General features: G+C 58.5%; 3 protein-coding genes across 3 annotated transcripts in view; 2 read left to right on the top strand and 1 right to left on the bottom strand.

Annotated features, from left to right (window-relative positions):
• Positions 1–1,200: 1,200 nt before the first annotated feature.
• Positions 1,201–6,307, top strand: BESB_018980 (calcium dependent protein kinase CDPK8; the record flags this gene model as incomplete). Its single annotated transcript, XM_029360607.1, has 5 exons — positions 1,201–1,287; positions 1,727–2,280; positions 3,060–4,330; positions 4,653–5,403; positions 5,860–6,307. 5 exons carry the CDS (start codon positions 1,201–1,203, stop codon positions 6,305–6,307), a joined length of 3,111 nt encoding a protein of 1,036 aa, XP_029215966.1.
• Positions 6,308–8,644: 2,337 nt separating this feature from the next.
• Positions 8,645–20,670, top strand: BESB_018990 (uncharacterized protein; the record flags this gene model as incomplete). The annotated part of the gene is made up of 12 exons (XM_029360608.1): positions 8,645–9,618; positions 9,860–9,962; positions 10,345–10,493; positions 10,911–11,382; positions 11,773–11,840; positions 12,051–12,144; positions 12,509–12,608; positions 13,187–15,735; positions 15,994–16,458; positions 16,878–18,187; positions 18,656–19,559; positions 20,110–20,670. 12 exons carry the CDS (start codon positions 8,645–8,647, stop codon positions 20,668–20,670), a joined length of 7,749 nt encoding a protein of 2,582 aa, XP_029215967.1.
• An 816-nt stretch (positions 20,671–21,486) lies between these two features.
• Positions 21,487–26,498, bottom strand: part of BESB_019000 (uncharacterized protein) — a gene marked incomplete at both ends in the record, with an annotated part of 34,326 nt that continues 29,314 nt past the window's right edge. The window contains one exon of the mRNA XM_029360609.1: positions 21,487–26,457. Coding sequence (XP_029215968.1) covers positions 21,487–26,457 — 4,971 coding nt within the window. The remainder of the gene's footprint in view (positions 26,458–26,498) is intronic.

Genomic DNA, 26,498 nt, shown 5'->3' on the forward strand with positions numbered 1-26,498 from the left:
CTATCTATCTATCTATCTATCTATTATCTATCTATCTATCTATCTATCTATCTATCTATCTATCTATCTATCTATCTATCTATCTATCTATCTATCTATCTATCTATCTATCTATCTATCTATCTATCTATCTATCTATCTATCTATCTATCTATCTATCTATCTATCTATCTATCTATCTATCTATCTATCTATCTTCTATCTATCTATCTATCTATCTAATCTATCTATCTATCTATCTATCTATCTATCTATATCTATCTATCTATCTATCTATCTATCTATCTATCTATATCTATCTATCTATCTATCTATCTATCTATCTATCTATCTATCTATCTATCTATCTATCTATATCTATCTATCTATCTATCTATCTATCTATCTATCTATCTATCTATCTATCTATCTAGCTATCTATCTATCTATCTATCTATCTATCTATCTATCTATCTATCTATCTATCTATCTATCTAGTATCTATCTATCTATCTATCTATCTATCTATCTATCTATCTATCTATCTCTATCTATCTATCTATCTATCTATCTATCTATCTATCTATCTATCTATCTATCTATCTATCTATCTATCTATCTATCTATCTATCTATCTATCTATCTATCTATCTATCTATCTATCTATCTATCTATCTATCTATCTATCTATCTATCTATCTATCTATCTATCTATCTATCTATCTATCTATCTATCTATCTATCTATCTATCTATCTATCTATCTATCTATCTATCTTATCTATCTATCTATCTATCTATCTATCTATCTATCTATCTATCAGTAATTGCAGAGTATATCGGGGTCGCATTTGTCTCTCGTGTCGTGCTGCAAGGGCACGCCCGGTCTGCCCTCGGGCGGCGCTGGCAGGGAGGTGCTTGGCGTCTGTATCTCCGCCAGCCACCATTTTTCTTCCGACAGGCTAGCACCTCGCCTTCTCTTGCTTTCGTTCTTGGGTCTCCCGACACTTATGCGCCTGGAGAAAGCCGAGTAGGAAGGGTTTGAAAACGCCTCCTGTTTTGTCTCTGTCGCTCTCTCTGTCCTGTGTCAGCGATTCGCGGCGCGCACCTTTTCGAGCGCGGGGATCTCGTCGACCGGGGCGATGACCACGCAAGTCGGACGATTTACTACCTTTCGCCGTTCGTTCTCAAAGGCCTTCAGTACGACGAGGTTCAATCAGATATGTGGGCCGCTGGAGTCGTTCTCTTCATGCTCATTTCCGGAGTCCCGCCCTTCGACGGAAACACCGAAGCTGAAGTCGCCTCAAAGGTGAGAAAAAGGCACGCCCACGCGGGCGCGTGTCGGCGCAGCACCGATTCCATCCCCGTGGCGTTCGTTTGTCCCTTCAGCTGGTACCTGTTGCTGACGCATGGGGCGTGTTGCGTTTCGAGGGACGGCCGGGAGAATAGAGAGATGCGCGGACGCCAGAGAGCGTTGTAAATGGTGGGAGCTGGCTGTCGATTAGGCGGTAGGCAGACTGACGAAAGAGTTGAACCTGAACCATGACGAGGAGGCTCTCCTTTTTGAGCAGAAGAGAGATACCCCCACCTCTTAGATGCGTCTCCGTATGCGGTGGAATTATTTTTATATCAGCAGAGGCACATTGGGATGGTGGCGTGTGTGTGTGTGTGTGTGTGTGTGTGTGTGTGTGTGTGTGTGTGTGTGTGTGTGTGTGTGTGTGTGTGTGTGCCTGTGTGTTTCGTTTCAGATTTTGACAAGCCCTGTGCAGTTTCTCCAGCCTTGCTGGCAGCACGTGTCCGAGGAGTGCAAGGACTTGATTCGGCGGCTTCTGTACAACCCGTTTCTGTCGAATGCGTCGCCGTTCTACTCTGCGTCTCTGCCGGCGTCGTACGAAGATCTGGCGTCGCTCTCAGGGGCAGCGGCGCGACCGCTGTCCGTCGATTTCCTCTCCGTGACAAGAGCAACTGCAGTCCCAGGGTCGTTCATGTGCGCGGCGTCGCCCTTTGCGCCGTGGTCGTCGCCGGCGTCTTCCGCCTCGTCGCTTCCTCCGTCGTCTTCGCTACCCTCGTCGCCACTCCCTTCACCGCTGCCTTCTGCGCCGCGTTCGTCCTCTCCGTCCGCCGCTTCTTCTTCGTCACCCGGGCCCCCGAGTGGATGTCCATTGAGCAGGGACGGTGCATCTGGAGAGGCGACGATGCAGGACTCTTTCGAGGGGATTGCTGGGCAGCCCGCGGAGGCCGTGTCGTGTTTCCCTGCACCGACCGCGACTCCGGCTGAGGGCAGCCTGCAAACGGGCGCCAGGTGCGCTGAGGGAGGCGACCAGGAGAAGGAGGGGAAGAGGAAAACGTGGGAGCGAGGCGTGCTACGACGCATGGATGCCGCAACGACGCTCACCCACCCTTGGTTTGCCACTGTGCAAAGGCAGCTCCTATCAGAGAGTACGCAAAGCGACACTCCACAGTAGCATGTAGCTGGACAGGTGAAAAGACGTGCACGCGAGCTGGGACGTCTCAGTAAAGCTTTCGGAATTGCTCACTCGCCTTCTCCGCAACCCACATCCACAGGAACCTAGGCACCGACCGACCTGTCTCTGTATAAATTTCTGTAACTCATTTCTGCTGTAATAAGATATACATGCATGAGGCCAGGAGGCAACGAGCTTAGATATCTGTCCGCATCGTCGGTGAATGAAGCACCAGGAGAAACGAGGCGGGCGAGAGTTCCTACGAGCGTTTGCAGACGCGCGGATGCCGCAGGGGCTGCCGCCAGGTAGCCGTCCAGACTCGCAGATGTATTTACATTTGGCATGCATGGGTGTAAGGAGGATGATGATCATTAAGGGGCAGCCAATGATGTAGGTGCGTGTGCAGTTGCTTCCTCGTCCACGTTTTCTCGACACGGGTTGAAGAAGGCGCTCTCCGGGAGCATGCACCAGCAAATGCCTCTGCGTGAGGCTAGAGTACGTGACACCTCTGTGCGGTTTCCGTCGCTCCGCCTGTCTGCGTTCGGCTGCGGAGCCGATGCCTGGGTGTGCTCCGCCGTGCACGCTTGCTCGATGTGCTGGCTTTTCTTTTCTTCAGTGCCCGGCCCTCGGATGTCGATGCCTCGCTCGGTGTCGAGTCCGGCGTTCAACCTGGGTGCACAGGAGGCTCGGCTTCGCTTTGGACAGCCGAGCAGCGACGGCGGCTTCGCGCCCGCGTGGGGGGGGGGGAGCCGTGCACGGGCGGGATGGGCTCCACAGTCCGCGCGGCGGACGCCCTGGCGCCCTCCGCCTCGCTGGTGCCGTCGGTCGCCTCGGGCGGGGGCGCCGGCTCGTCTTCGCCGCCTCCGTCGCCGGCTTCGTGGATCAGCCCGGTCTCCGGCGCGTTTCGGCCCGCGGTCGCCGTCCAGCCGCCTGCAGCGGCGGCTTGGCTAGACGGAGCGCTCCAGAAATCCTCGAGGCGGGGTGCTTTGGGCAGCCTCGTCGAGGGCGGCGAGAAGCGAGAAACGGAGATCTTCGTCGGGCGCTCGTCCGCACAGGCTGCGAGTGCTTCGGGCGCGGCCCCCGGCTTGGGCGCCGACGGGGCGCGGCGCCAGGCCGAAGCGGCAAAAGAGTGCGTGCTCGAGCGGGACGACGAGGCGAGAACTGCCCAGAACCGGCCCGCGCTTGATCGGATGCGAGAGAGAGGACCGCAAGAGGGAGAACGCGAAGGCGCTCAGGGTCAATCTGCTGAAACGCCTTGTGCAGGCGTACAAACAACGGTATTCGTGGCAACAACCGTGACTCCCTCGTCGCCTCCCGGTCCCCCGGCTGCCGCTGTCAGTGAGCAAGCAGGCTGTCCGGCCAGCTCTCTCTCGCCGAATGCATGCTGGGACGCCGCATCTTCAGCGGAGCTGACTGAACGCCAGTATGGCACGCGACTCTCGTCAGCCAAGTCGCCCTCCCGCGCGTCCTCGGGCGCTGCGACACAGCCGCCAGGGGTCTTCTGTCCGCTGCCTCAGCTGCATCCGCCGTCTCAATCGCCGAGCCCGTGCGTTGCTGGCGTGTCTGCCGGCGCCCCCAGCGCGTTCGTCCCGCCGGCGGCCCCGTTGTCGTCTCCGCCAGGCGAGCTGCCGCCGCCGCAGTTGACGCCGTGTCTGAGTCGGGTGCCCGCGTCGCTGTGCCCAGTGAAGCCGGAAGAGGCGGGCGTGTTTCGCTGCCGCTTCCTGCTGCTGCTCAGCGCCACCGCGTGGCGCTGCTTCGCCGCGCTCGGCCCACTTCAGCGCGCCCTCCGCACCGTTCTCGCTCGCGAGATGGAAGACGAGCTCGAAGTCCGGATTCTGCGGGAGGTCTTCTGCGCCCTAGACAGGCGCCACAGAGGCACGCTTGCACGTAAGGCGACGCGGCAACGCCTTCCGGAGTGACCCACGCGGTCGTTCGCTTGCGTGCCTACGGTGTGCATGGCGCAGCGGGCTACCTCCACCTATGCACACCCACAGAGGTCCTTCGCGTTCTAGGCTGGACTGTTGTCGAACGCTCACGCTCCGGGGCGCGTTAGACACATCGTTGCCTGCGCGCCATACAGATGAATATGAAGTGGTGTGCGGGGATCGAGGCGCTTGAAGCAAGAGAGTTGGACTGTGTCCGAATAGGGTGCCGGCGCGCGCATTGCCTGTTTGTGTCTGTGTGGTGTTTCGCTGTTTCTGGGCTTCAGCGGACGACTTCGTGTGGGGTCTGAACGTGGCGCGCGAGATGGTCACGACGGAGTGCAGCTGCTGGGTAATGGTGCAGGCGAAGCAGGAGGCTTTGGTCCCCTCGGGATGCGTTGGCCTTCACGCGTCGGATTCAACTGCTTCGCTTGCGTTCAGCAGCGTGTCGGGCAAACGCGAGGCGCTTTCGTGCTGCAGTTCACAGGCGAGTCTCCCGGTCGACGGCGACCCCACAGGGGGCGAGCGCGAGCCCCCGGAGCAGAGGTCGAGGGAGACGAGTGCGACCGAGGCAGCCGACGCCCTCGCGCGGTTCGTCGCGGATCGTCCAGAGCGCATCTCGGTTCTCGCCGCGGCGCCGCTCGCCAGTGCGGCCTTGCCGCCCAGTCTCCACTCGCTGCTGAGGCTGGCGAGCGCCGGAGACGCGGACGGCGACGGGCCTGCAGTCGACCAGATTTTGCCGTACCTGATGAACCTGCATGCGCTACTTGGCGTCGCGCCGCCCGACGTCCTCTGCGAGTATTTTGCCTTGCCCCGCGCCCCCCCGTGGACTCGCGCGGCGCTCTGCACACACGCCCGAGCGACCGAAGGGACTGCGGGCGACGCAGTGCCTCAAAACAGAGACCAAGACGACCTGTGGACGATCGACGACGTTATCGCCGGGCTAGACACCGACGGGAGCGGGAGCATCGAGTTCGTCGAGTTCCTGGCCGCCACGCTCGCCGATGTGGATCTTGCAGAGCGAGAAGCCCTCAGCCGGTGCGTATGCGAAGAAGCCACAGCCACCAGATATCACGGCACGTGTGCACGCCCCATATGTACATACAGATGTTACTCCTATATATGTATATATATGTAAATTGTGCCCGTTTGTACCGGCTGCCGACATGCCAGCCATCGCTTCGGATTCACCGCACCGACGCTATGATTGCACCTGCGTTAGGGTGTGCCGCAGCTGCTGCATTCGTTGCATGCTCTGGGTGTCCTGCTTCGAAAGGCTGTAAAGAGAAAGCTGCTTACATGTGTATGTATTGATATAGTCGTGCTTACCTGCGGGGAACGACGTTTGCGGTGGAAGATGCGTACCTTAGTATCTGTACGTGTATCTGTCTGCCTGTCTATCTATGTTTCTGATCAATCTTGTAGGCGCTTGGGGGTCAGCACATCACGGCAAGACATCTTACGCAGAGGCGTTCTTTGTGTTTTCTTTTTCAGGGCGGCATTTCGGTACTTCGACCGTAGCTTTGACGGCCTGGTGAGCTACCGCGATCTTCTGGGGCTTCTGACTCTCCAGCCTGCGTCGCTGGCTTCCCCTCATTCGCCTCCGCCGTCCTCGTGGTGTGTGCCGCCGGCGCGTGCGTCGTACGCGTCCACGCCGCCGGCTGCAAGCGGCGCTTCATTTGCATACTCGCCGTATCCGATGAGCGCGTCGCCTGCGGGCGATTGCGCAAGGGGAACAGGCGTTGGAGGGTTCGAGGACGGCGTTTGCGATCCCGGCGCGGAGCTTGAGCTCGGAGAAGGGGAGGGATTTCTAATGGACCTTGAGCGCGTCACAGCAGCGAATCTGCCGCTCTACAGAGCTGTTTTGAAACAGATTCAAGCTGTTGACGAGGACAAGGATGGCTTCATTAACTACGACGAGTTTCTGCGTCTGCTGGGATAGCCGACACACGAGGCAAGCGCTGTGAACAAGAGACGCATTGATGCAGGCGGAAGAGGGGGGGAGCGCGGGAAGCCCTCAGACCCGAGGGCGAGGGCGATGGCGAGGGCGATGTGCAGAATGAAACGGCGGAGTCGAGGCCCTTGAATCGCGGGGGGAGTTGAGCTATGGTGACAGGGATTCTAGACTCGCCTAACGATGCAAATGATAGACACAGGGTGCCCGGTTTCTCCTGTTCGCGAGAGAATGCCAGCGGGAGATGCGGAGGCCGTCTTCAGTGTGCAGACGGCGCCAGCAAAGTTTGGGGTAAACACGTTTTTGTATGACGCATGTTGCGATTTCTTTAGAACCTTTTTTCGCATGGAACGAGCCGTAGCGTTCTTCGCGCGCCGTCTCTCAGCTCACATTCTGAGGGTTTCGTGTCTCTGCCTCGCCGTTTCTGTAGGATCTTTCCGATCACGTTGCGCGGAATTCTTCGCGCGACCAAGTCGACTGAGTTGCGACCGTTTGCCAGGGTCTTCGTCGCAAAGAGGGGGGGACGGGTCTTCTGCGGGTGACACTGTTTGCCCGGGGATCGGCAGCAATGGGTTTTTCGTCGTTTTCCGGAGAGAACAAACACAGTGGAGCTGCGCCCAACAAAGTCTGCACACACGTGCGTCTGTGTTCAGCGCACCTACCGGTTTCCTTTTGAAATTTGTTTTCGCTTCACACAGCGGCTGCGCACTCGATGCGCGAACAGATGGGACACGGCGTTTGTGGATGGAAGAGTGCTTTGAAGCAGAGTCAATCGCACGGGGCTGCGTAGGATTGCCTGCATCAGGCGAAACAAGGAGAATCGTTAGGTGTCGCAGCAGACTTCATAGAGGCAGTGATGACGAGGAGACGCGCAGAAGGCATAAGGCCGTAACAGTACACAGCCTACCGGAGCCACGGAAGCAAAGTCGGGGGGGCGGGGGGAGTGCGTCTGCTATCGATAGCTTGCACTGGATTCGGCAACCTGGAACCTTAAATCAGTTTTCGCGCGACCAATGAGGGATTGGATTCGCTACAATAGCCTGTTTAGGATACCGGTAGGCTCCTGGTGTCCGTCGGCGCACAGAAGCATCACGTGCCCCAGAAAGGCCTTCAAAACTGATTGGAAATTGCGAGTCTCCGTGCGTGGAAGCTGCAAACATGGTGCCCAGCTGAGATGAAAACAACTTCGGGCGGCAAACGACGCGCGTTCAGATATGTGCTCGGAACGCCGATAGCAGATTGTTGCTGCCGTCGCTTGCTTAGAGACAGGGAGATCTACGTTGGTGTCCCTCGAACAGCCGCTGACACTGTTGCAAAACGCAAAACAGGCACCGATGTTTTGAGAAAGTGTATTAATCAATGTTTTGCGTCGGATCTGTACCGCTATGGACGTCGTCGCGAAGCAGCCGTTCCCCGTTACGTACGCAGAGCTCCTCGCATATACCTCTGCAGACTCTACACGACAATCAGCATGTGTGGCAACGACCGTGGACACGACTGTTTTGAACGACTGCGACTCTGGTTGTCTCTCCAGTCCCCTCTACTCCACGGCAGAGGCTTCGCAATTGCGCAGAGTCAAGTCGGAACCGTGCATGCTGTGCATGCAAGAGGCGCATGCACGAAACGCAGTATTTACCTGTCGGATTGTGTCGACTCGTAAGCAATCGCGAAAAAAAAAGTTCCACGTTGGACAGTCACACACCTATCCTTGAGGCGCTTGCATCTTCCGTTTGAGCTACAGCGACATTCTGCAGATCTGGGCCAAGCGCATGCAGCTCCCGGCCCCGTAATCCAGCCGATGGTTCAGACGGTCTTTACATCTTTGACTCAACATGGAAACACCGCGCTACCCTGCGCGAAGGTGCCGTGGTTAACGTTTACTTGCTTCCTGCGTCGCTCTGAATTGAGTTGGCTGCGCCAACTCAAACGTGAATACGCGGTTGCTTGCCCATGAGCGTACACCTCGAGTCTGACTTCAGCAGCGTGATACCTGTATTTGTATTGGGGCTGGACATCTTTTCGCTTCGCAGTAGTGCTCCTCCAGCTTTTCCTGCACTTCCTCATCACAGTTTTTCATTTTCACGAGAGCGGGGGACGCGGACGAGGAGACCGACGAAGGAGGATGAGCGCCGGAAGCCGCAGCACTGTCTACAGGGGGGACAAGAGGTAACGAGATCAAAGTTCTCTCGGCGGGTTCATGACCATCGGCTGGGCGCATCGACAGAGCATTGTGGAGGTGATATACCTCTTGTATCTCTAAAATGTTTTGTCGTGTACTGACGCCACATGAGAATCAGGTAGAGTGATCTATCATTGTCGCCAAAAATGCGGGCGTTCAGTGTGAGCCGCGCATGCCGCTCGGACAGCCTGATTTCCCCGGCGGTTTCCGGCTTGCGCACGCTTTCGCGAGCAGAGCTTTGGCATTTCAAAGAGTGCAGGACCCTCAAAAGAAGAGAAACAAGAACAGAGGCGGCCAGAAGAACTGAACTTCGCTGGCTTGCCTTGGAAAACTGTCGTACACAGAGAAACTGCGTGCGCCTCCCAGCCCGGCGGACTTTCAGACGATTTTATCATTCACAACTCAAGTCCGCCTTCTCGCCCGCGTCATCACCGTATCCTGCCCCTTCCGTTCCGCCTCCAACCACCGAAGAAGAAGATGCAGCGTGCCTCTCGATTTTCGAGCGCATCTACCGCGCAAAGTCCGAGCCGTCTCTGGCTGGCTCGCGGCCGCGTGCGGCGTCTCCTTCTTCTTCCTCTCCGCCCTCGCCGCTCGCTGCCGCCTCGTCTCTGCACTCAGCTGCTGCGGGCGCTTTTGGCCTAGAGGCGGGACGGGACGGTGAGCACATGCACCGCTCTGGCGAGCCGAGACTCGAGGCTGAAGAGATGCCGCCGCCACTTCCCAGCCTCGCCCGGCGCGCTCGCGACCCTCGGGCCTCTGAGTCTCCTGCGTGGGCCGCGGCCCCCGCAGCTCCTGGGCAGCCTTTGGCAGTCTCTGCCGCGCCTCCGCGCCAGTCGTCGAAGCTCTCCTGCCACGTGCTGGTGTGTATGGTGGCTGACACGGCCAGATCTGGAGTGCGTACGCGGGAGGCCTGGCAGCCGCTCTTGCTGTTGGTCCTGCAGCATCTGTCCCGGCTGTCGTCGCAGCAGATTCAGCAGACCGCCTTGGCGCTCAGCCGCGCGGGGCTCTGCGCTCCCCTCGTGCTCCAGGGACTCTGCGAGGCTCTCTACTGGAAGTGCGAACAGAAGAAGCCGATGCCAGACGACCTCGTCCTCTTTTTCGATGCCCTCCGGCGCCTGCGGTGAGGCGACGCGACGACTGAAGCTTTAAGTTCGCAGAACGACCCACGGAGCAGAGAGAGCCCAAGCCGCGCCCCGCACTTGGCCCCGCCTCCCCCTCCACATGATGCCGCGAGCGTGCAGAAGGCCGCAGGGGAGCGTCGCGACGTTTTGTCCGATGTGGGATAGGGCACCGTACCAGTGTCGGACGGTCTTGACGTTTTTAAGCTCTCTTTGTGCTCCGTCTTCTGTTCCTCGGCGCAGGTACTGCCCGTCGACGCGCCACATGAACAAGTACATTGAGAGGCTGAAGGAGGGGCGGAAGAAGCTGACTGTGTCGCACTGCTTGAAACTCCTTCGCTTCTTTGTAGGTTCCCACCTCTTAGTACGACCAACCTACACGGCGGCGGCACATGCCACAGCGGCCCGTCGTGACCGTTTCTTTCCTGGGCTCGTGTTCTGCAGTATTAGACCGCCCCCGCGAGAAGCCGCGCCGTCCCCTAGGGACATGCATGCGCTTCGCCTCCGTTGACATCTGTGTGGCTCTCTCTGCCCCCGTCCTCAATAGTGCACTCGACTGCGTATAAGAGCGCCTTCGTCTTTTCGTCGCGCTCGCTGCCCGCACGCGTCGTTCAGTCGAGGGCCGTGCACACTCGCTTCCTTGACTTTCACCCCTCGCGTACCTACGGTTACACATTCCTGAGTCCCCGTGTGCGCGCCACCCAATTTGCGGTTCTGTATTCCTCCAGGCGGAAGCGGGAATAGAGGCACGAGACCTCAAGCTTCCGGCGTTTTACTGGGGCGTCACCGAGCGGCTCACCTCCGGTTTCGCTTCGCTGCATCCGCCTGAGGTCGCGGCAACCGCCCAGCTCCTTGCGCAGCTAGGCAGCCGCGATGGGTGAGTTGCGGGCAGCCCAGGGTGCAAGAGTCGCTTTTACAGGGCCGGCTGTGTGCGTGCAGTTTCGGGAGTGTTTGGCACACCGTTGAGAACTTAGCAGCCCACGCCTCTCGCTCGCCTTGGAGGCGCGCGCGGATAGAGGCAGGCTAGCTGAGCGCGCACTCACGTTTCTGTATCTGCTGAAACATTGCAATGCGCGATACGCGTGCGTGGATCTTCAGGCAGTGGAACCACTTCTGGCGTTAAGGCGGGCTTTCGGCGCAGACGGCGTGTCCACATGCTGCTGCTAAAACCTCAACCCATGCTTGCGCCTGCACCATTATGTTTGTCTCTGGTGCTGGCCGCTTGATTCCCCACGCAGATCAACTGCTGCAGGTTTTTCGGCTCTGTGTTGTCCCTTTACCCGTGCGTTCTCAGTTTTCTTTTCGACCGTATATGCCTCGCACTCTACAGCCGGAGCGCGGACCTGATCAACCAGAACGTGGCGGCCGCGAGCCAGCTGGAGGAGGCTCTTCACGGCTCTCGTCAGGCCTCGCCGCCGTCTTCACATGCTGCGTGCCGCCCCCCTCCGGCTTCATCGTCTTCTCTCGCGGAGGCCCTCGCCGCTGGAGACGGCTCGTCGGGTGCACTGGCTCCCTCGGCGGCTTCCGGCGCTCTTCCAGAGTCTGCCGTGTCTCTGTCGTTCGCTGACCTGGCACACAGCCAGGGTCGCGGAGGTCTGCCTGCCTGTCGGCCTTTAGAGAGCTTCCGTTCCCCTGTGGAGAGAGGAACATCGAGAGAAGGCGAAGAGCCGATTCTCGAAAGAGATCAATTTTTTGCAGCGCTCGTGCACCTGGGTCAGACCCTTCTGCGGATCAAGCTGCTGAAGTTTCCACCTCATTTTTGGCTGGTAGAGCGAGCACGGCAGGGGACCCGGGGGGTTTAGGTTTGAGTGGCAGATGCCGATAGCGGTGGCGGACGCGCCAACAAATCGAACAGAGGGACGAGACAGAAAAAGGCTGAAGGCCGGTGCGGCGCTGGAGCAGGGTGGAGACGAACCTGAAGCGTAGCTCTGCGAATGCACACGCACATGCATATTCACACGCGGCCAAAACCCCGGGGTACCAGTCACAAGTTTCGGCGCCCCCGCGTCCGCTTCTCGCCCTTCCCTGAGCGCGGCCCCTGCTCCACAGGCGTCCGCAGGGCGCCAACGCAGCAGGGGGAATGGGCGTTTCTCCTGAAGGCTGTTGGGGTGTGTGAACTCGTGAATATCTGCGCCTATTGGCTGTCCTTTGCGCAGGCCCTTAAGCAACACGTCGAGCACCACGCGGCGTCCCTTAGTCCAGAGCAAACGGTTTTTGTTCTCTCGTAAGGCGAGGACAGATCTGGGCGCGGGCCTTGACGGGGACTCGCGCTGAATCGAGCTTGCGTCTACGCTACGTCATATGTGTGTTCGCTGATGCACCTGTCCATCTGTGTCTGCCTCGGTCTCACGTTTGTGATGTATTGCTCTGACACGATTTCTTTTCGAGGGAGTTTCTCTCCTCATGGACCCGGCCTTTCTGTCCCCCGCTTCAGGCTTCTAGCACGGGAGCACTACCGCGATACCTCGCTGTTGAATAAACTCGGCGTGACAGTGGAACAAAATCTCCTTTCCTTCTCGCCAAACCAGGTGCGTTCTCAGCCGCCGGTGCGGAGCGACGAGATGACGTGTCTCCGTTTGGGGAGCCGTGCCGCTCAGGGGCGCACGCCGGGGCAGGCGGCTCTCCTGTCGCGGACAACCAACGTTCTATCTCGTCCTCTACAGGTGTCAGGCCTACTCGCTGGACGTCAGTCACATAGACGTTTTGGTGCCTGCCCAGTTCCTTGTATCTGCTACGGTCCTCTTGGCTTTAAAAGGCGCACAAAGAGAAGATGTTTTCCCTCGCCGCAACCAGGACCAGTAAACATATCTACATGTATTCGAAGTCAAGCATACGGCTCTGTTTACCGGCCCATCGCTTCTCTCAAGTACGTTTCGGCATCCGGTCGTTCAGCTAGCCAGCGTTCTGTTCGCGTTCTCGTCGCTCTCCTACCGCCATCGGACGCTCCACGCAACGCTAGCGCTCCGTCTGCTCCAAGCCGGTGCTCTGCCCAGTACGTCAAAAAAGAGCAATCTGCAGCGACCTCCTGGTTTCTGGTTCTCGTCCTTGTGTCCGGATGCCACGGCGTCGCTCTGCATCGTGCGTAGGTCTGCGTCGCAGTGGCGCGAGCTCGGGATGTGGCTTTGCCGTTGCCGTCCCCGAGGCGGAGCCTGCGCATGCCTCACGTTGGCCGTCCGCTCTCTCTCCATTTGCGTCAAACCTCAAACGCATCAGGCGGGGGTTCCTCACGGGTTCCGTTCGTCTCCGTGTGGCCTGGATGGCTGCATGCTTCTGCAGGTGCAGTGCAGTCTTTGTATGTCTGTCTGCCCTTTCCCATACGCCAATCGCACCATTATCCTTTTCGCCTCCTTGGGTGCTCGATGCTCTGCCTGAGGGCTACAAATGCAGGCGTACACGTCAACCAATGCGTCCACGCCCACATAAGTTTGAATGTGGACAAGTACGCTGGGGTGCCCGTGGTTTTGCTTGTGGCCCAGCGTATGCCTGGTCATGTACGTCTTTCCGTGCGCCGCGGTATGCATGCGCATGCGTCGTTGTGTCGGCGTCTGTTCTCTTGCATGCTTCACGCAGGTATGGAATCTCTGAACGCGCGCTTTCTTCGATCTGTCCTTCCCCTAGCACGGTTGCCAGGCCGCACGAAGAACCTGGCGATGCTGTCCTTGCGTGCGGGGCTGCCTCAGCCTCTCGCCTTGGCTCACATTCCTTCAACGACTCAACGGGACCAACCTGAAAATGAGGCAGAGGCTTTTTTGTCTTCCGCTTCTTCACTGCTCTCCTCACCTGTCGGGCACCTCTCTGCTGCCGGGGGCGATGCGGCAGGGGGCGACGCGCGCCAGGCTACGGTGAACGCAGGCCGGCAGGGACTAGCGAAGAGGGACGACAAGGTGCTTGCTGCGGAGCCCGAAATGCGTGGGCGCTGGAGAGACGCAAACACCGCGAGCAGTGAGGGCCGCTGTCATCACGAGAGGGAAAATCAAGAGGCGATCTTCCCGAGATCGCAGCGCGTGGGCACACGAGAGCGCGAAACCCTGGCCTGGACTGATACGAGCACACAGAGCACTGGCACGGCGGAGCGAGACGCATATCACATGATGCATACAGATCCTCCGCCGCCGTCCTTTGGCGCCGCGCCACACGCATGGGCAGACGACCGCACTTTCGCGACCCCTGGCGGGAGAGGAAGGCAGACTGCGAGGGGAACTGGCGAGGCGCAGCCGCTGGGTGCGGACGCGCACATGCCTCCGCCCATGTTCTGCAGCGCGGACAGTGTCCCGCGAGAGTGGGAAAAACGAGCACTCGGGTCAAGCGTGTCTGCATGCGATTTGCTTCACGCGGGTGGAGCGTCGCCGGATGCTGAAGTGCAGACGGTGGAGGCGAGCGGCGGTGGGCTCAACGGAGAGGGCCGAGCACACGCAGAGTGGGTCATGGAAGCAGCAGCATCATCGAAGCCGCCGAAGCAGCTGGCAAGCGTGGAGTCATTGTCAGCGGACATGGGAGGTGGCGCACAGCTGCTCCACAGCGGACCGGACTGGAGAGCGGACGGAAATGCAGGAGGGAGTGAGGCCGTCCTGGGCGTCGACCTGCTTCCAGGAGCAAGCGCGAGCAGAGATCCAACTGCGAGCCGGACTCAACACGCTCAGGCCGCTCCTCTGGGCGCGGGCGATTCTGCTCAAATGATGGCGGGCTCCGTCGTTTCACGAGTTGGCGATGGACACCGAACAGAACTTTCGAAGAGCGCGCCTGTACTCCCGAGCTTGGTGCCTCGGCGGATCGAGCCGACTGTCGCGGCAGCTATGCTGAGCGCGTGCGTTGAACTGAAGCACCGTGACCGCCTCTTCCTGTCGTGCCTGATGGCCTCGCTCAAGGTCGCAGTCGAAGAAGCCACAGTCTCCTCTGTCTCGTCTGTGGTGCGGCGCAATTCTCGCGCTGTCTCGTGTCGGCATCAGGGCGACTCGGCCTCAAGCGACAGCGTCGACTTGCCACCGGTACCGCATCCGGTTGGGGACGGCGTTGCCAGCGCTCTTGATCGACCATCCGCAGGATGTCTTTCTGCAAACGGCAGGCGCCTTCGACCGGTAGTTGGGCTCCACGAAGTCGCCGGGGAACTGGTGTGGAACCCGGAGGAATCCTGTCCAGCCACAGGAACGGAACGCGGTCCGGAGCCTTCGATGCGCGCAGAGGCAAATACCAGTGTCCCCCGTCCGGGCGGCGATATCGACCGAATTTTCAGAGCCACGTCTGCTAACGCTAAAAACGCGGATGCACCGCGTACCTGCACACTCGCCGAGGAGAACGAAGGTTATTGCATGGCTGAGTTAGGAGCGTCGCCAGGAGGCAGATGGTCGGTAGAGTCGTCAACGCTTGGATCACCTTCCAGGCCGAGGCAGGGGTCAACGAGAATGCGACGAGGGGCGGCTCCAGCAGGAGACACTTTGTTTGAGCGCACCCCGAGGGGGCCTGCGTCAGCAATGTCAACAGTGCCGCCTGCGAAGGCGGAAGTGCTTCGGGGGGCTTCACAGAGCTCAGACGGGCTCGCCTTCCTCAGCGGCTTGGATGCCGCCCAGGCAGACGCGCTCCGCAGCCTGTCGCGCGAAGTAGAGACCGAGGGGTTTCAAGGCGAAAGGGCGAAGATGCAGGAGAAACGAGAGGCACGCGAAAGCGGAGAAGAAAACAAACCGCATGACTACACCTTTTGCCCTTCAGGTCTGCCTTTCCCGGAGCGGGATTCAGCGGCCGCATGTTCGTCCAAGGCTCTCTCAATGCCTGGCGGTGCAGCTGCGGCGTCCACATCATCTGGTTCTGGCGTTTTGCGCTTCCGGTACACGCCTCAGTTTTTTGAGCTTCTACGTCGCGCCGCTCTGCTGAAGGCCGCTGGGCGCCTACCCTTTGCGTCTGGTAGCTTCGCGGAATATATCGGTGACGCGAGCGAACCCCGGTGCTCGCGTCCTTCGCCATATAACGGGGAGGACACGGATGAAAGCGTGCAGAAGTTGAGAGAAACACGAGGGGCGCTTGTGGTGGGAGACGAGCTTCTGAAGTCCAGGAAGGGCCTCATCGGCAGATGCAAGACGGTTGTGCCTGCGAGCGCGCGCATTGAGAGAAAGATTCCTCCAGAAGAGGTAGGACTAAGAATGCGGCGAAGATTCGGACCACATAGGGCATGCGTGTCAGCGAAGGAAGAAGTACGTTGATAGCCCGCCATGCACGACGCCCCGTTTCTTGGGAACTCTGATGGCCTCTGCAGTTGCCTATCTATTTGGGTCTCGTCATCTGTCGCGCTGCCCATTTGTTCATCTGTCTACGTGTGGTTAGTGGTGAGATGCGGCGCTGACTTCACTTCTGTCTTCATCATGCCCTACTTTTGCTCCCTTATTCAGCAGCGCAGGCGCTTCTGGGATCGTCTGTTTGAGGCCACGGGGCATCCTGCAAAGCGACGACTCTACAACCGGCGACTGTTCCTCGCCGCCTGCGAACTTCGGACCATGACGCTGCCTTCGCGACCTCTCCGCTTATCTCCCGTGGCGCTGGGGGGGGACGTGCAGCAGCCAGAAGAAAAGGAGACAGATGCAAGCGACGCAGGGCTTCCAACTGAAGACGGACGGTCAGCAGACGACACAGGGACAACGCAAGAAACCAGCGGCGAAGACCCCGGTGGAGAGAATGTTGAGGGGATGGAGTGTGGCGCCTCCACGTGCGCACCGTTCAGAGATTCGGGGTCCCGCAAAGGCATGCAGAGAAGGCTACGTGAGAAGGCAGCTGGCGGCAGGTGTGCCAAACCGAGAGGGCGGAGAGAACTCATCGCCGTCGGCCGTCCGAGCGACAACGCGTTTCGTAATGCCCAGGTATGACAGGGAATACCGGCTGGTAATGAACGCTATCGACATACCGCCCACCTCTTGCCAGCTGTGAGAGCATGTATCCACAGATGCGTGAGTTGGTAGGAAATGCGTATCCGTGTGCCCTGCGCTCATGCAGGAGGAGGCTCGCGGTGAGACAAGGAGTCGCTGGAAGGCGGGATTGAATGTACACTCAGCACGTGCTTTCATGGCTCACATAGATGTATATATGTGGACGCTTCCACAGATCTCTCGACACCTGCGGGGAGGGAGGCGGGAAAGACATATGGATGGGTTGCCCCATCCAGTTTGCGTCGACGCAGGGGTTCGAGACCCGGGCGGTGGCTTCAGATGCTCCTAGCCGCTGTGTGCCTGATCCGGAGCACAACAGTGCACTGCCGCCATGTCACTGGTGATGCCTGCAGACGGTCCGCAATGCCATGCGCCGCTGGAGCTTGCTTCGTCGGGCGTTTCTGGAGCCTTACGAGGGACACGCACGTGCTTTGGAGCTCGCCCTTCACCGGCTGCAGACCTCGAGAAACGCTCGGCTGCTTGCCGCATCGCTTGCACCACAGCAGACATACAGTGCCTCGGTCCTGCCTGTGGGGGGACCCCAGGGCTCTGCACTAGCTTGCGAGAAGATGAAAGCCTCTGCAGAGACACACGACGCAGGCGATGCCGGCGCGCCGCTTCCCAGCCTCGCGCTCCTGTTCCTCCCCAGAGAGCGAGGCACTCCCGCAGCCTCTTGTTCACGACTGCCTTTCCTCGTTGACACAGCCCAGCTGTTGCCCCCGAGAGGGCGTATCAGTGCGCGCGGCGGCAGTCGACATGAGGGAAGCGGCTTCTGGCTCTCTGCCTCGCGACTGAAGGCTATGTCCACCCGCATTTGCCGCGACAACCGGCGAAGCCGAGAGCGCCTGCTTCGAATCCGGGCGGAGCGCGGCTCGGCTCTCGAGAGAGATACTCTGATGCTCAAAGATACAACTGCCCCCCTGAAAATTGCGGCTTCCACACCCGACACTCCAGCATCGGCACAAGACGCACCTGCGGCGGAAGCGCGCCCAGGTCTGTCCGACCCATGCCACACCCTTCACGTCTTGTCAGCCGAGGTGAAGGATGTCCCATGCGAACAACACGAGAAGCCGCAGGAACCGCGATATGCGAGTAGGCCTTACCTGACAATCAAAAGAGACGTTGGATCGATTCGGACCCGCTGCCCCCTCGTGCGCGAAGTTTCATGCGCGCTCCAGGCTTCCCTTCGGTTGCACTTCCTTCCCACTGGTCTCGTCACCAGTTTCACTTCCTACCTGCTTCAGGTCTTGACTAACGTGTCCGCTCTCTTCGTTTTGCCGTCTCCGCTGGAAGAGGAGGCGCGCTGCCAGATTGAAGCGAGGGCCGGCGCTGAGCGTCAACGGGGCGAGGAGCTGGCTACGAGCGAAGTAGGCAGCACGCGAGGCAGACGTCAGGGCGGCGGCGGCGGCATTGCCAACACGCGGGAGCTGCGGCGCCCTACCGCAACGGCGCACCGTGAGCTGGTGGTGCTTCTGCAATGCCTGAACAAAGCCGCGGACGCTGCGTGCTGCGTGCCTGGACTGGCGGCTATGGAGGCCGGTGAAGGCGAGGGGGCGAACGCACATGGAGATCCAACTGACGAGGGCGAAGGATACGGAGACGCACTGAAGCAGTATCCTCAGGAGCAACGCGAGGCGTGGCATGCTCTAGAGAAATGCTACAGGTGAGGCTGCCATTAGCAATCGGATGGGCGGTTACTAGGCACGCGCCAGGCAAAAGTCCCCAAATACGAGGGCGGGATTGAAACGGTAGAAGCTTGAGGTGCTGGGTTAGCTGTGCGTTATAAAGGGGTTGGCACGAGGTGGGAGCAAATCACTGAAACTATCCTCATAACGCGATGGAAGGTAGTGGCGCTCTCAACTTGCGCCCGGTTACAGACACTCGTAATCCGTATGTATGTATATGTGTGGGTGTATATGTTATACACGCATATATATTTTTTTTATGGCACCAGCAGTGTCGCGGGCAGGCGTGGTCGCCAGGGGGAACTCTCACACCCGTCCGTCTGATAGGTCTGCAGGAGTATCTGACCCTGCGGCAAGCGAACGCGTCGAACAGAAAGCAAACGCGGGGGAAGCTATTTTTACTGGATAACGCCGGCGGCACGCCTCTGTGTGTGCGTCCTTGTTAGAGCCCTAGCCTTCCAAGTTTTATGGACGGTCGAAGCGTCGTCGACCACGCCCCAGTCAGATGCACTGTTCGAGGCCCTGCGGGTCTACACTCGCCTGTCGCAGTTGCTGGCGATACAGTTCCGCGCCGCCCGCTCGGCCGCCGGCGATCCACGCAGCGCAGCAGAGTCTAGCGCAGCGAGCGCCTCCAGTGCAGTCGCAGCCGCTGCGTGTGAATCCGCTGGCATTCGCCCGCCCGCTGTGTCGCTGGCGCTGCGCGTGCCTTCCAGCCCAAGAGAAAGGCCTCGCAGCTCAAGCGCCGCGGGCCGGGACGCGTCTTCTTTTTTCCTCTCTCACGCCGACTGGTTCCACTCACTTCTCACGTTCATTGGCCGCCGGGTGGGAGTCGCGCCAGGCGTCTGCAACGGAGGGAGAAACGAGCAGTGGAGACACGCCTTCACAGCGCAGTCGGAGCACGACAGCGAAATCTGTGAAGAGCGACGCACGCGGGCAGGCACACGAGTGCAGGAGAGTCCGAGGGCACACGCGCCGAGTGTGGGCGACTACGAAGAGAGACAAGGCGACAAAGATTCTAGTGGTTTGTGCAGAGACCGAGATCGGCCTTGTGCGACACCGGCTGATTCTGTGCGTGAGCACGAAGCGGCAAGACGTGGAACCAGCGGCGCTGCTGGGCAGCGTAGCGACTGCAGAAAAACGGGTGCCAAAGTTTTCTCTGTACGACTGAAGGAGCTTACGCAATTCATGGCATGCCTTCATGGCATGCGTGAGTTTCTCCGGGAGCTGGAAGGTCTGCAGGGTAGGCAGTTTGAGGTCGTCGAGCTTTGGCAGGCGGTGCGTGCGGAGGCGAAGCGCCGTTTGCTGACGGCGTTTCGAAGGGCAGGAAAGGACGACGTACTTTATTCGAAGGTTAGTCAAACATCAAGGCTAGCCTGTGTCTGCGTCAGGCGATGCTAGCCTGTGTCTGCGTCAGGCGAATGCTAGCCTGTGTCTGCGTCAGGCGAATGCGACATACTCAGAGCTCGGCAATCGTCGTCCGTTAAAGAATTCAGAGGTGATAGAATGGAAGGCACGACATGAATGCCACCATGTCCGGGTGCACCACAAGCGCATGCGTTGGTTGTTTTCTACGGAGCATTGCAAAGCCCGACCAGTGGAGAAAGGCGGCCTTCGCGAGGGGCGAACGCACGTATAGCGGGGTTCGTTGAGGCGCTCTACGTACTTAGTTCGATGCCAGTATTCGGCATGCACTCTGGGATCGGCGTAAGCGCCATCATGCAAGTCGTGGAGGCATAGTCGCACGCACCCACGAGCGAGTGCAGCTGAGCTTTCGCTCAGCTGGTAGGTGCACTCTCGGAATGCTGATGTCTCTGAGTGCGCCTGCGCGCGCAGCACTGGTAGGTTTCACATTTTTCGCTTGTGTTGTTATGCGTGGTTCGGTTGCCTTCATCACCTGCAGCATTTGATGAAGGCCACAGCTGACGCCACTGAGCCCACCACCTCACCAGAGGGCGCGTTTCACCGTCGAGACGTACTTGCAGCCCTCGTGGTTTTGAGCATCGACGCTCTACCAGTTCCACTCGGCGGCGTGCGGGAGGAGCCCGCGCGTGGAGCATGTACCGCACTGGAGGCAGATTCGCATATCGCCGCTCCGCAGACTTCGGCGCAGGTAGCCCCAGAGGCAGCTGGCCACTCAGAGAGCATGCGCAGTCATGGGTCGCTGAGGGCCCCGCCAGAGCCTCCCGGAGCGGTGACAAGCGCCGCCGACGAAACACGCCAAGAAGCAGAAGACGAACGGGAGAATACTGCCCTGCGCAGAAGCGGCCTGAAGCGCGAAAACCAGCCCTTTCACAAACGCACCTGCGTTGCCGAACTCGATTTCGAGCAGACTGTGCGAGAATATGCGCGGCGAAGTGCTGTCCCTAGTCGGCTGCTGTTGCGAGCTGTTCAGCGTGAACTCGCGAGGCAGGGACGGCTAGAGGCCGCGGCCCATGTTCGTTCCGTAGTCACTCGGCTTTAAAAGTACGCGGGACATGCCGGCTTCATACGAGCGCTCGTCGCCTCAGTGCGGTTATACAGATTCCCACTCGGGGAAGGGGAGGGGAGGGGATTCATCGAGGAGCCTAGAGGGGACAGCGACGTCGATTAGTTCACTAGTAGTCTCTCACGTTTGATCCTTGTGTGGCACTGGAGAGCACTGACTGACCTAGTTCAGGGCGTGCGCCTCGCGGAGCATTTCACGCATTCCTTTGTTGCAACTATCATGGCCGCGGGCTGTAATCCCTTGGGTTTTGGGGAGTACAATGACGGAGCTGGCTCGGCGATACGGCTGGCGGTAGTGTACGAGGGATATAGCGGCTACTAAGGCTGTATGCGACTCAACGTGTCTTTCGGTTAGCTCATCTGTTCTTATGGACAGTTTCCGATGTTTGGCAGCAGCCGAAACATGACAAACGCCAGCCCGGCAGACTGACTGAAGGATGCTGAGAAACAAGGGGCGTAGCTTGCGCTGCGCTTTCACATGCATGGACACATTCTGAATACGCAGTGTTGGTTAGGCTGCCACAAAAAGGAAAACCCAACGACCCCCAAAAAAATCGCGTTCGGCGGATGGCATTAGCCGTCATCTTAAACCAGATAGAGGGAGCTCTGCCCTCTGTTGATGCAGGACAGGAAAGAGGTCTACTACTGTGGCATCCAGTCCAGTTTTTCCAGCCCTCTAGCCATGTGTGCCTGCCAAGTCGCCTCTCACACAAATTCAGTGCTGCACGAGCGCGGATCTGTTCTCCTCACGAGCATAGCGTTCATGCCCATACACGGATTTACTTTCACCAGTCTAGTCTTGCTTTGCATCTCCGAACTTGCCCAGTTTCCGCTTGCCCATGGGGAGACCCTGTCCCTTGGGCACCGCCGCACGCTTCGGTCCCGGGAGACTCCCTCTGACCCCGGCCTCTGACGACGCTGCTTCACCTGCAGCCGTTTCACTCGCGCGCGGCGTTCCCAGTCCACCAACACGGCGGCGACTTCCTAAATCTGCCGGAGTGTCTCGACTGCGCTGCGCTTCAGGGGCGCCACCGGCCCCCGCTGACGAGTCCCCGCCAGGCCTGCTCACCCGGCGGACTGGAGTCGGGGGCGCCGGTGACGTGCTTCGCTCTGCTTCCGTGTCGCCGCGTCCTCCTGAAGAAGCTCCGCCTCGCGAGCTACTCAGCGACAGAGTTCGCTTCGATTCTTGCTCAGGAGCCGAACTGGTGGCCTCTGCACCCGGACCCGAGTCAGAACCAAGGCGTATCGTTCTCTTTCCCTCTGCTGGAGCGGCCGAATCCTGCGAGCCCGGCCGCAAGACGCGGCGCTGCGACTCGCCCGAGATGCCCTCCACGCTTCTCGCCCCGCCTTGAACATGCACGCCAACCCTCCGCTTGCCGTCAGCGTCGGAGACCTCCGAGCCTGGGCGCGACAGGCCGTGCTGCAGATCTGATCTCTCGGAGAGATGACCTACGGTTCGTGGAGGCGGCCCTCGGTTTAGCGCAATTCGCCGCTTCGCACCAGAATCCTTCCCGTTGGGTCCCAGCGCCAAAGACAGCGTCCGTTGTTCTCCCGTTGGAGACGATCCTGGCCGCACAATAGCGCGGCGTTTTTCGTCACGCTTCATCTGGAGTGTGCGTTTGCCGACGATGCCCAGGGCTACGCGACGGTCTGCCAGCGCCTCCTTCCTCTTTTCAAGTCTCTTCCTCGATTCGTCGATATACCCGACGCGTGCAGCTTGCTCGTCCCGCCCTCTCTGTTCATCGGCCTCCATAGACTCCAACAGACTCTCAATATCCGCATTTTCATCCATGCCCAACTCCAAATGAACCGCCATAGCCTTAGCCGTGCGCGCTCTCTCAATCTCGTCAATCTCCTTGTCAATCTCACCTCGCAGCCTCTCAACTTCCATCTTCGCTTGATTCACCATCTCCACGGTGAAGAAAAAATCGAGGAGAGAAAACGTGATTTCGGTAGCGTCCTCATCGGTTGCTGTCATCTCCTGGAGCGCACGGTTCAGTTCTTGGAGCTCGACCTCCAGCTCCTCATTCTCTTTTCGTAGCTGCGGTACCATTGAATTCCCTGCCTGAGCCATGCGCTCACGGTATGCCACGTGGAGACGCCGGAGTTGTCTCTGAGGAATGTGCTGCATGGACTGGACGGCCACGTAAAGCTCCATGAGAGTGATTGGACTGTCATCATAGACGTCGTCGTCAAGCATGAGATCAAGGAAATCTTCTTCTGCAGTATTGAAGGTGATTTCTCCCACTTCCAAGGATTCCGCACCATCGTCACCATCGCCATCCTCCTGGGCACCCTGTTCATTGTCGTAGTACCAATCCGAGAACAGCGTGGGTTTGATTGCTTCGAATTCTTCTAGATCGAGCGGAACCCGCAAGCTTCTGTTGTCTTGATAGCGTTGCCAGAAGCAATAGCAGAAGGCGTATCGGATGGTGAAATCTAGCCAGTCTCCCGGAATGGAGAATTGGCACCACGCAATAACCAGCTGCGAGAGAGAGTCTCGAAGAGCTGCCACGAAATACGTTCGGTTCTCGTAGTTGATCTTTCGATACGTTGTTTTCTTCTTTCTCAAAAGAAGTCGCCTCAGATGGAAAACACGCGACTTTGTAGCTGCTTCCAAGACCATATCCTTCGTGATGTAGTTGTAGTAAATCTTTGCATTTCCTGAAGTGTAGAGGCGGGCGAGCGACCTGGTGACGCGGTTGTAGTAACGCCAGAACGACGGGACGTTGACGAGATACGGTCTCATCATCACCATGCGGCCCCACTCGACGAAGAGAGTCCAAATAACGTAAAGGTAGTAGAAGGCCGTGATCGCCAGCGGGAAGGCGCCTGAGTACTTGAAGAGCTCAAAGTAGTAGCTGCCTTGAATAATAATGCCGTTCGCGATATTGCACAACAGTCCGTAGAATTCCACGCGGTTTGCCAAGTTGTGGCTGCGCTTGTCGAAAGGCTCGACCTGCAGCTGGACCATGATGAAAAACATCGTGACGGCGAGGTTGGCGGAGTTCCTGAAGATCTCCTGAGCCCCAGAACTGTTCAGATGCACGTGCATCGTTATAATTAGTGCGACGCACGTTTTCCGCAGGCTGATAATCCCCTCCCACCAGCGATACTCGTAGTGGTAGCCGTTTGCGAGGAACCCGTGCTTGAATCGCTGACCGATTGTGTCCGAGCTGTGGTCCGTTGACATGTATGCAATGAACGCAACGATGCTCGCCACGCCCCACACGAAGAGACCAGCGCCTCCGAGGCAGAGGCCTGCGAGGTAGTAGGGATCCTCAATGTTGCAGGCCTGAATCGGCAGACCGGCGAGAACTTTGAAGGGCGGCTCAGACTTGTACTGCGTGTCAATGCAGCCCATCAGCGTGGTGCATTCCACAACGAAGGTCGGGAAGTGCCAGAACCAGATGACCGTATACGCGGGAATGAGGTCTTCGAGAAGCCGCAGGAAAGTTCTCCAGCCGCTCATATCATCCGCAGAAATATACCGGAACATGCCCAGACACCGTTCCGCCTCGACCTTGCGAATGGTCCTCTCCGTCCACGTGTCATCGCCGTGAGCCTCCCTCGCCTGGTGCAGCACCACTCGGACTCTGTCGATATATCGAGAGTAAACAACCTTGTAGAAGGTCACCGCAATCGCGCCTAGAATGGTAAGAAGCACCACGTCCAGGAAGGGGACAAAGATCTGGAAAAAGTGCTGCCAGTACCACTGGTGCGCATCAGACAACTCAATGCCCATGCTCGGCAAGAAGCAAGACACTTTGAGGTACGGATGGGTGGCGAAGAACAGATCCAGGAAAAAGACGCGGTAGACGCCAGTCCACTCAGAGAGCTGCGACTGAGTCGTCTCTGGCATGAGCCCGTAGATGCTGAAGAAGAACATGTTGGAGATCAAAATGCGAACCAGAACCGGGTGGGTGCATGCCTGCTGTTCAACCGCGACGATGCTCAGCGATGCAATGATCCAGATGATGGCGCAGACCACGATACGCGACAACACAAAAACCAACGTGTCGAGCCAGACCGACAGGCAGGCGTTGCAGCCGCTCTTGTATCGCACTTGTGAGTGCCCCTCAGCGCAGGCGCTGCAGAGATACCCTGCTGAACCGTCCACGCATGTGTTTCGCGGTCCGCCTCGGCACCGCATGTCATCGAAGCAAGGATGGATATCGGGGATTCGATCGTAGCGCGCGCTCTCGACGATGAAATCGACGTCCCGCACCCGCAGCTGCAGTGCGCTGACGACGGCGTCTTCCTTTGGCTGAGACCGCCTAGGCTCGCCACTGGGCAACTGCCCGGAGCCCGGCGGAATGACAACGCCGGGTTCACCTGACGCCGCCGCGCCACTTAGAGAACCAGGCAGCGACTCCAAATCCTCATCCTCTGGCGGAGGGGCCTCGAAGTCCACAAAGGTATCTCCAGTGAAGCTCGCCACCATTGGAACCATAGAGGGTTTCCACGTTGTCGCGTTCAGCGGCTTGTACACAGCAAAGAAGCCTGTACTGGGGAAAGGCACCTGATGGTCGTCGATGGTGATGTCTACAAAGTTGTGGTCTTCCTCGACAGCGCGTCGAGCACGGGTCTTCAGGCCACCCGGGCACACACCACCTGCAATGCAATCGTGGCAGGTGATGATACCTTCCGCATCTTTTGCCTGCACAGCATACTTGCCGATCTTGCAGAAGCACTGAATCTTCGCAACAGCGCCTTCAATGGTTTCGGCGTCTCGCATGCATCTTCCAGAGCAGGGGGCGTTTTCCTGAAGTTCCTTGTAGGTACCTGACGCGCACTTTGCGCACTTGAAGTTGAGGTTTTCGCCGTCTTCCCCATTAGCAGCCGTACCAGCGAAACCATAACCAGGCAAACACAGACACTTCTCCACACTGTCCGCAAGCACTGTCGACGAAGGGACGTTCGCACCGTCTGGACAAAGCTGAGGCGGCATGTGGGTACTGTTTAGCGGAGGGTCCAACCACAGACCCGGGCAGTACATTTGCTTGTGACAGGAGACACATTGATGCAACGTAACGACCTTCTCAAGCTGCTCGCGGATGTCGGGCTCCAGCCAGTGCACTTTCATTGTTTCGGCAAATGTAACACCTCGTTCCTCAAAGATTGAGGTATCCATTCTGTCTTTTCTTGAGCCAGCATGGCCTGTCGCTCTCGGATGCCCTCGTAAAATGCCGCGATCGCCTCGAACAGCCAATCCCTCCGAAAGCTGGACAACCGAAACTTGTTCATCCTCAGGGCTCTGTTTTTCGGGATCCTGTTTAGGCTCGTCACCAGACGCTTCGTTCTCAGCAGGCTCTTTGTTCTCAACGTGATTCTCGCTGTCGGTGACGTCGGATGAGGCCTCTTCCTCCGAAGGAGCCGTTATGGTCATATTGGGAGCTGGGAGCATAAACGTGCCAGGAGTGCACGCGCATTCATAGGCGCTCGTGCTAGCCACGTCCGCGGTTGTGAAACCAGCAGGGCACTCCGCACACAGGGCATTGTCTGTTGTGTTCTTGTACGTCCCAACGTTGCACGGCTCACACTGACGTCCAACGAGATGATAACCCGGGATGCACTTGCAATGGTCTGACGATGACGCTCGATGCGCCAACGTCACTGAAGCCAAGGGGCATTCGTAGATTTGCCCGTCTTGATCACCGGGACAGTAGGCGTTCATAGGGCACTCTTCGTAGGTCACACGCCGCCAGGTCATATCCTTCCCTGGTCGCTTGATGGCGCAGGACACCGTCATGCCTTCGCCGACCTGCAGCATGCACACACACACCCACCGCACACAGGGAAACG

Source organism: Besnoitia besnoiti, chromosome XI (assembly GCF_002563875.1).
Source record: "Besnoitia besnoiti strain Bb-Ger1 chromosome XI, whole genome shotgun sequence".
Lineage (NCBI taxonomy): Eukaryota > Apicomplexa > Conoidasida > Eucoccidiorida > Sarcocystidae > Besnoitia > Besnoitia besnoiti.